This window comes from Eutrema salsugineum, unplaced genomic scaffold, assembly GCF_000478725.1.
Source record: "Eutrema salsugineum unplaced genomic scaffold, Eutsalg1_0 scaffold_1, whole genome shotgun sequence".
In the NCBI taxonomy this organism is placed as follows: domain Eukaryota; kingdom Viridiplantae; phylum Streptophyta; class Magnoliopsida; order Brassicales; family Brassicaceae; genus Eutrema; species Eutrema salsugineum.
Window position 1 is genome coordinate 14,092,217 of NW_006256909.1, and position 9,401 is coordinate 14,101,617.

Consider the following 9,401-nt stretch of genomic DNA (forward strand, 5'->3'; position numbering starts at 1 on the left):
TAGGCCAAGAGAAAATTTTTGGTCGAAGCAGATGAAGAAAAGCTCGGGGAAATTTCAAAATGGTTCGATGGTGAAGGATTTGGCCGAGTATTAGCCGAAAAACGGAGAAAAATGACTAAGTGTCAAAATAAGTATGGAGATTTGAAAAGGAATATCAGAAGATTTCTAACCAAGAAAAGAAGAAAGAAAACTGTGCAGCACACTGGGAAGATTCCTGACCGTGAACAGTATCGTGAACAGTACCGTGAACAGTTCCGAGCTGACATATGGAGACAAAGTGAATGTAGTGGAGAACAAAAGCTGCGTCAGCCGACCTAGGCCTGAACAAAGGCTGCTGTAGATCTGTGAGGTGTCACGTTGGACCATTGCATGTACTGATGGGACAGGGCACAGCAGACTTAGTGGTGTTGTTCTTCTTCTTAAAACAGAGTGTTATGTTTTAATGATGAACATTGTTTCTTTGTTTTAGAGAAAAAGAGAGAGAGAGAGAATAACTTGAACACATTTTCTTCTTCATTTCATATTGCTCGATAATGTCTTACAAGACAGATAACTTGGACTTATACAAAAAGAAATAACAACTTTTCTAGTAGCTAAGACCTACAGCAATATTCAACTTGTCATAACAAAAGGCTAAATATAGCTTCCTCTTCTCCATACCTTCAACTGTTCCAACAACTCTTCTTTTGACTAGATTTCTTCTAGTTCGGTTTGAATCCAAAATGACATTAACCAACACTCTCACTTGCCATTTTGTGAATCAAACCGAGCTTGTTGCGAAACCTGTCAAAGTTATGACCTCCCAAAGCCTTAATGAAGATGTCAGCTACTTGATCCTCTCCTTTGCAGTACATCAATTGAACCTCACCATTCTTCACATAATCTCTTACCACATGATATTTTATTTGAATGTGTTTGGTTCTACGGTGTTGAACTGGATTCTTTCCAATGGCAATGGCTGATTGACTATCGCTGAATATTGGAACTTCCACTTGAGTGATGATCCCTAAATCCATGAGTAGCCGCTTTAACCAAGTTGCTTGATTTGCAGCAGCACACAAAGCCATGTACTCAGCCTCTGCTGTAGACTGAGCTACGGTATCTTGCTTGCTGGTTTGCCAAGTAAATACTGCCGATCCAATGCTATAACAGTACCCAGTTGTTGATTTTAAATCTTCTCTGCAACCTCCCCAATCACTGTCTGAATATCCTCAGAGTTTTGGTTCTCTTACCGAAGTAAACATCAATCTCATATCTGTTGTACTCCTGATGTATCTAAGCACTCTTTTAGCATCTTTAAGGTGAGAGGATTTGGGTTCTTTTAGATACCTGGACAAGTATGAGGCAGAGAAAATTAAATCTGGTCTGGTGGCTGTAAGATATAAGAAGCCTCCCACTAGACTTCTGTAAACACTGCTGTCTACAAGCTCTTCTTTTTCTTCCTCTGCATTCTTTCTTTGAGGTAACAAGGGAGTAGACATGATCTTACATTCCTCCATGTTAAACTTTTTCAGCAGCTTCTTCGCATAGCACTCTTGAGACAAAAATATGCCCTCTTGATTTTGCACAATCTCCATACCAAGGAAGTAGTTCAATAACCCCAAATCTGACATTTCGAACTCATCTTTCATTGCTCTCTTGAATTCTTCCACCAAGTTCTCATCATCACCAGTAACAATAAGATCATCTACATAGATGCAGACGACTAAAAGCTTCCCTTGAGTTTCTTTTGTGTACAATGCGTGATCATTGTCACTCCTCTTGAAGTTTTCCTTTTGAAAGAATTCATCGATTCTGCTATACCAAGCTCTTGGAGCCTATTTTAATCCGTAGAGAGCTTTGTGTAGTAAAAGAACCTGATCTTCCTTTCCCCTTCTTTCAAAGCCTGGAGGTTGCTCAGCATAGATTTTTCCTCTAGTTTCCCATTTAGAAAAGCAGATTTGACATCAAGTTGAAACAGTTTCCATCTCCTTTGAGCTGTTACGGCAAGAAGTAATCTTATGGTTTCTTGTCTTGAAACTGGACCAAAAGTCTCCAAGAGTCGACGCCATATTGCTGTGTGAAACCCCTTGCCAGAAGTCTAGCTTTGTGTCTGACAACCTTCCCATTTGCATCCGTTTTCAGCCTGTATATCCAGTTTACACCAACTACATTCTTGTCAGGAGGTCTTTGAACAAGTTCCCATGTCTCATTTTTTTCTATCATCTGTATCTCTTCTTTCATAGCTTCATTCCATTCAGTGTGTTTAGCGGCGTCTTCGAACAATGCAGGTTCTTCTAGACCACTGTAGCAGCCTTCCATTACTACAGAGTACTCTATATCTGCATATGGGGCTGTGAGCATAACATCAGCTAGAGATCGAGTTCTCTTATTCAGTCTACTTAAGCATTCATCAGGACTGATCTGTTCATAGTTTGGAGAAGATCCTCCTTCTCCAGCATTATCATTTATCATCTCTGTCTCGCTTGTCTCTGAACTTCCTTCTTCTGAATTTGTCTCGATGATTACACTGTAGTCCTTGACTACTTCCTTCTTGTTCCAATCCCACTTGCTGTCTTCATTGAAGATGATGTCTCTAGAGATTTCAACTCTGTTTTCTTCCAGCATATATATTCTATACCCTTTTGTTTGAGAGCTGTATCCCACAAACACTGCTCTCTTTGACTTATCATCCCACTTTCTTCTCTTCTCATCTGGAATATGAACATAGCACAGACAGCCAAACACTCTCATGTGTCCTAGTGACGGTTTTGTACCATTCCAAGCTTCAAGAGGTGTTTTGTTTTTGAATGCTCGAGTTGATGTTCTGTTTTGAACATAAGCTGCATTGTAAACAGCTTCTGCCCAAAATGTTAATGGTAGATCTTTAGCTTTGATCATAGCTCGAGCCATTTTCACTAGACTTCTGTTTCGTCTTTCTGAGACTCCATTTTGTTGTGGAGAATAAGCCGCTGTAAGCTGTCTCTCAATGCCATTTTCTTCCAAAAACTTTGTGAATTCTCCTGATAGATACTCTGAGCCTCGATCTGTTCTAAGCTTCTTGATTCTACAGTTAGCTTGGTTTTCAACTAGATTCTTGAATCTTTTGAAGGTTTTGAGGACATCAGACTTAGCTTTTAGAAAATAGACCCATATCATTCTGGTAGCATCGTCTATAAAGGTGAGGAATACCTGCTGCCACTGAAAGAGGTATTCTGCATTGGACCGCATAAGTCGCTGTGTATCAGTTCTAGTTTCTCAGTTGCTCTTGACTCTGACTCTTTTAGGAATGAGTCACGAGTATGTTTGCCAATGATGCAGCTCTCACACCCTCTTTGAGTAGCTTTGAACTTAGGTAGACCTGTGACCATTTCCTTTGACTGAAGATTGTTCAGGTTCGTGTAGCCAATGTGTCCAAGACGCTTGTGCCATAGTTCTGCAATACTCTCCTTAGCTACCATGGCGGTTTCTTCTTTGGAATTCTATCTGATATGGAAACTCTTGTTTACCATTGGGATCACTCCTATTTTTCTTCCAGCACTGTCATGTATGATGCATTTGCTTTCTTCAAAAGTAACCTTGTATCCATTAGTTATCATCTGTGGAACACTAAGAAGGTTCTTCCCAAGTTTGGGAACTAAAAACACATCTCTTATGATTCTTTTCCCTTTCTTGGTTATGACCTCAGTATCTCCTTTGCCTTCTGATATTAGTACAGCTCCATTTCCGACTTTTATGGGAACTCTTATACTTGTGTTGAGGTTGACAAAAGCTTTCTTGTTTGGTGTTATATGATTTGTGCACCCACTATCTATGAGCAAAACATCTTCCTTGTTTGCTTCGTCACCTTCTTGTCTTGCTGTGAACACATGATTTTCTTCTTCTTTCTTGTTCTTGTTATAATCTTGTACTGTTGCCTCAGTTACTTTGACCTTGGCTTTCTCCATTGCTGAATCTCCTTGATTCACCATCTTCATCTTTTTCTCCAACTTCTCGTTCTTGTTACTTTCTTGTACTGTTGCCTTGGTTTCTCTGACCTTGGCCTTCTTCATCGGCAAATCTTCTTGACTCACCATCTTTGTTTTGTTCAAGATGTCTCCATGAATCATCATGAGCTCTGATACCATGTTGTTGTTCTTCTTAAAACAGAGTGTTCTGTTTTAATGATGAACATTGTTTCTTTGTTTTAGAGAAAACGAGAGAGAGAGAGAATAACTTGAACACATTTTCTTCCTCATTTCATATTGCTCGATAATGTCTTACAAGACCGATAACTTGGACTTATACAAAAAGAAATAACAACTTTTCTAGTAGCTAAGACCTACAGCACTATTCAAATTGGCATAACAAAAGGCTAAATATAGCTTCCTCTTCTCCATACCTTCAACTGTTCCAACAACTCTTCTTTTGACTAGATTTCTTCTAGTTCGGTTTGAATCCAAAATGACATCAACCAACAAGTGGGGAACAAGGGCTGTTGTAACCGACCTAGGACTGAACGAAAGGCTGTAGATCCGCGAGGTGGCGAGATGGACCATTACATGCGCTGATGGGATGTTTGGGGCGACACATGTATGGTTGCATGGCAAGGACATCGGCTTTATATAGGACTTCACCCCCTTAAGAAAGTTCATTACGAGAAAAACTCTGCTTCTCTTTAGAAAACGTTTCTGTGTGAGTTTAGAGAGAGAAAGTTTAAGAGTGTGTGAAGTAGATCGTGATGGCGGATCGTGGTTAGGTGCACAGGCAGGATTTAGGCTCGGAGAATCCGACTTAGCGCATCAGAAAATCACAGTGAGTCCCTTTGTGAGTTTCTTAGTGAAATTCTCCCTGTAGTGCATCGAGATTGGTGCAGGTATAAGGGTTGCATGCAGCTTTAATCCGAGAGGTTAGAGACGCGGTTCAGTGTTCAAGAGAACTCTCAGATACAGCCGTGGGGTGTGTATCCGTAGGTGCGTCGGGATGGTGGTGGTGGCAAGCCGTTGTGGATAACAGTGAGCCGGAGGTGTATAACGATAGACAGAGAGTGAAGCCGTAGTGAGGTAAGTCCCAGTAGGGCAAGTAAGGTGAGAGACGGTGTAACCGTTGAGCCGGGAAAGAAGTAAGTCTCGTACGACAGAGGCAATACCCAACACGCGACCGGTGAGCTTAAAGTAAGTCCGGAGGAAGGACAAGTAGGCAAGAGACGGGGGATCCGTTGAGCCGAGAAAAGTATAAGTCTCGGAAGGGTAGAGATGAACAATATACGGTACGTAACCGTTGAGCTTGGTGTGTGATAAGTCCCGAAAGGCTAAAGCAACACCCGGTAGGTAACTGGTGAGCTTAGGATAAGTCCAGGTAGGGCAAATGGGAGCAAGAAGCGGTTGAGAACCGATGAGATCAGTGATAAGTCACGAAAGGCTGAAGCCACACCCTGTAGGTAACCGGTGAGCTTAGGGTAAGTCCGGATAGGACAAAAGGGAGCAAGAAGCGATTGAGAACCGATGAGCTCAGTGAGCAGTCCCGGAAGGGCAGGCCACGGGAGAGGCCCGTGAGGCTTGTGTGAAAAATGGGAAAGGCCCTCAAGTGTTTGTGTGATGCATGTAGGTTGCATGTAGAGTTAAGGCCAGAGTGAATTCAGGGAGGAATTCCTCGGTCTACACACAGCCCAATGGTGAAACTCGAGGAGAAACTTGGGGTCGCGCCCTTGGTCGAGTGCACGACGGTGTGGCCCGACTGGTCAGTAGACCATGTATATGGTCGGAACGTGAACCCGCTTTGTGATCATGTGTGGTGATCAAAGTGTGTGAGGTGGTTTACACGGAAAAGGTGTCGAACTGGTGCATGTTTAGGGTGGAACATGGCAGGTTTAGGGGGCCCTTGCATGGTGTTGTTTAAATCTGTAAATGCACTCAGAGTAGTGATCTTAGACTTGTTGGTGAATAGCTTCCACTTTGAATTGATTGTATGGTGATTGTGTGTAAATTGTGAATGCTTGGCTTGATTTGTTTATTGCTTTCCTTGTTGTGTGAGCTTCGGCTATGTGTGTTAAGCGAGATTTTGGTGGATTGTGTGTTAGAGTCTGGACTCACTGAGTATTGAGAATACTCACGACTCTTTATATGTCGCAGGTAGCCGTAAAAACCGGAAAAATAGAGGGAAGGCAACAGACACTAGACGAGCCAGAGTAGATAGAAGTGTTCTTGCAAGATCTATATATGTATATACATTAAGCGTGGTTTTGTGATAAGATGCATCGAATATTATGTATTGGAACATGGTTTTGTAAAGATATTTTCAATATGTAATAAAGAAGTATTTTCTCACAAAAATCTCGTCTTAATGATACTAGACCTTGTCCGGGTAGAAACAACTTGGGTTCGCAGTACGGGTTGAAAAGTCTTAGGCTGTAAGCTCGAGGAACGGTCTCGAACGTGGAGTAGCTCGAATAGTATGGGATGCTCGGGCCGGTCTGTGTCCGTCTCCGCATTGTAACGATTCCGGCTTGATCTAAGTCATGAATAGACTCAGGTCGGAGGTGTTACAAGAGCCCTACTGATTCAAGGGGCCAATTGAAGCACAATCAAGCAAAAACAGAGTATGGAAGGAACATCGGAAGTGATTTTCCATTTTTGATGGGGATAAAAAATACAATTTCTGGCGTATCAAGATGACAACAATTTTCAAAACCACCTTTATCTGATGAGCAGTGCAGAATGCCGAGACCACCGGTAAGGCGAGATCGTGACTCTGAGTGGCTGTCTGGTTCTGAGAGGAGACGTGGGAATAGGTTCCCAGCGTTCTATGGTTCGGGAAGTCTAAAATCATGGGATGATAGCATCAGCACAAACATCAAAGGAGGCTTGAGATTCTCTGCCAAACGAATTTCAAGGATTGCCTCAAGTTTGATTAATCAAACTCCAGTCGCTGAGAAGAGAGTATAAAAATTTGAAGGTGAATGACGGTGATAACATCAAGGTTTTCACGGGAAAACTAATTGATTTGGGAAATCAATTGAGAGTCCATGGAGAATAGAAAACAGATTATCAAATCGTTCAAAAGATACTCATCTCTCTTCCTGAAAAGTTTGATAGTATCGTTGCTGTGATGGAGCAAACAAAGGATTTGCAAACTTTGGCCGTGTTAGAGTTGATCAGTACTCTTCAAGCCCATGAAAGTCGTGCTGCTTCACGATATGAGAGTTCGAATGAAGGAGCATTCTATGGAGAAAAGAAACGTGAGGACAAGAAGCCCGAGAAATGGTGTGGAGTTTGTAAACGTAACAATCACAATGAAAGCAAATGTTGGTTCAAGCAAAAGAAGAACCAAGGTGTCTCTTCACAAAAGGTTGTAAACAATGAGAGAAGGTGTTTCGTATATAACAAGCCGGGACATTTTGCAAAGAACTGCAAACTTAGAAAAGCCAAGAGAGCAGATCTAAGTCTAAAAGAAACAGATGTTGAGGATCACATGCTGTTTAGTGCGGTGGAAGAAGAAGTATCAACAAAAATAGATAATGAAACGTGGTTAGTTGACAGCGGATGCACTAACCATATGACCAAGGAAGTTAAATACTTCATCACTCTTGATCAAAGCATAAAGGTTCCGATCAAAGTGAGAAATAGTCAGCGTGTAATGACGGCAGGAAAAGAAAACATCCAAGTGATGACAAGCCAAGGAGAGAGGACCATCAAAGAGGTGTGTCTAGAGCCGGGTTTAGCAAGAAATCTATTGAGTGTATCTCAAATGATATCAAATGGATATGGAGTCTTATTTGAAGACAATAGATGCCTCATCAACGATCCTCAAGGGAGGAGGATTCTGAACATTAAGATGAAGCATAAGAGTTTTCCACTCAGATGGAGTAACTTAGAAGCAAGTGCTTTACTTGTGAGTGAAGAAGAAACCGCAGTTTCACGGGGAAAGATGGAGCAAAGGGTTGATGTGATTGACTTGAATGTTGATCCATTAGAGAACTAAGAAGGAAGCTTGAAGTAAGACCAAAACTCAATTAAGGAGGAGTGTTAGTTTATAATTGACTTTAGTAATAATTATGTGTGTTACGGTGTGTGTTCGAGTCATGTCAGTTAAGTAAAACAGTTATTTAATTAAGAGCCACAAGAAAGAAGAGATGTAACTCTTGACTTTCATGTCTGTTGATGTGTATATAAATTGTTGTTGTAATGTCAGAGAATAGCAGTGGTGCGTGTGTGTTTCAGATTCTCTTTCAAAACAGTTTTATCAGAATTTATTTATGATAATCAGTTTTCTCTCTTACTCTGTTTTCTCCCTTTATCGATTTCATCTAAGAATACAAGGAACAAGCAAACACTTGTTGTATTCTTTAAGAGAAGAAGCTTTTGCTTCTAACATCATCACCTATCACCAAAAACTTTTTCACATTTTAGTATATCACACAAAGTCCTATCCAATGTTTTGAAAAAATGCTTACTCATTATTGGAGCCTCATCCTATATAAAAAAATTAGTCTCCTTAATAAAATCAGATTGATGCCAACTGCTAGATTTCTGAGCTAACTCTGCATTGAAAGATTATGTGATTCATGCTCTCTGGCTCTTCTCCACATAAATGCAGCAGATATCCACATTGATCCTCCTTTTCTAAAGTGTCTGTTATCGAAAGGTCATTATGAATTACTCTCCAAAAAAAAGTGCTTAATTTTAAGTGCATTTTAACTTCCAATCCGCTGAAAAAACCGAGTTTCAGTATTAGTCTCCACCAGATTCTGTTGCTCATTCTGATATGATGACGTGATTTTTTTTCGCAATAGTTGATAGCAAAAATTCCACTTAATAGGTGCCATCTTTTGTGGGAATCCATGAAACAGAGTCTAAGTACAAATAATATAATTCTTGATTAGTTAAAGTGTAAATCTACTTGATCTACTAGGTGCATCAGCTTTGTATCATCCCATTTATTTGTTCGAGGACATATTAAATCCTTGACTCTAAATTCAAGATTAAGCATAGCACCAACTCCTTTTGATGGCAATATGCCTTTCCATACATGGCTAGGTCTCCACCCTATCTTTTTCTTTCAGCAGATCAGACTTCTGAAAGTACCTTGGCTTTATACAACTTAGCTACAAGAGAGTTGGTGTTTTGGAAAATTCTCCAGCTTTTGTTTAGCTATGAGCCTATGAAAGCTATGTTAAAATTGCTTAGATCCCTAATGCTGAGGAATACCCAGTCTCTTTGTATCAGTTATCTTATTCCAAGCCACACAAAAAAATGAGAAAATCACATTTTTAACTTTCAAAGTTGAAAAAACTATCACTTTAAACCTCAGAAAAATTACACTAACACTTTAAACCCTCAAACATATTATATTAACACTTTAAATATAATATGTTTGAAGGTTTAAAGTGTTAGTGTAATTCTGCCGAGGTTTAAAGTGTTAGTGTAATTCTGCCGAGGTTTAAA

General features: G+C 40.4%; 2 protein-coding genes across 2 annotated transcripts; one reads left to right on the plus strand and one right to left on the minus strand.

Annotated features, from left to right (window-relative positions):
- Nucleotides 1-3,461: 3,461 nt before the first annotated feature.
- LOC112082023 lies at nucleotides 3,462-4,106 on the minus strand. The gene has a single exon (XM_024149110.1). The coding sequence runs from the start codon at nucleotides 4,104-4,106 to the stop codon at nucleotides 3,462-3,464; it is 645 nt and encodes a 214-aa protein (XP_024004878.1).
- Nucleotides 4,107-7,065: 2,959 nt separating this feature from the next.
- Nucleotides 7,066-7,938, plus strand: LOC112082024. Its single transcript, XM_024149111.1, has one exon. The coding sequence runs from the start codon at nucleotides 7,066-7,068 to the stop codon at nucleotides 7,936-7,938; it is 873 nt and encodes a 290-aa protein (XP_024004879.1).
- Nucleotides 7,939-9,401: the final 1,463 nt, after the last annotated feature.

Coding starts and splice junctions, on each gene's coding strand:
- LOC112082024 (XM_024149111.1), top strand. CDS start 7,066: ATGGAGCAAACAAAGGATTTGCAAACTTTGGCCGTGTTAGAGTTGATC.
- LOC112082023 (XM_024149110.1), bottom strand. CDS start 4,106: ATGGTATCAGAGCTCATGATGATTCATGGAGACATCTTGAACAAAACA.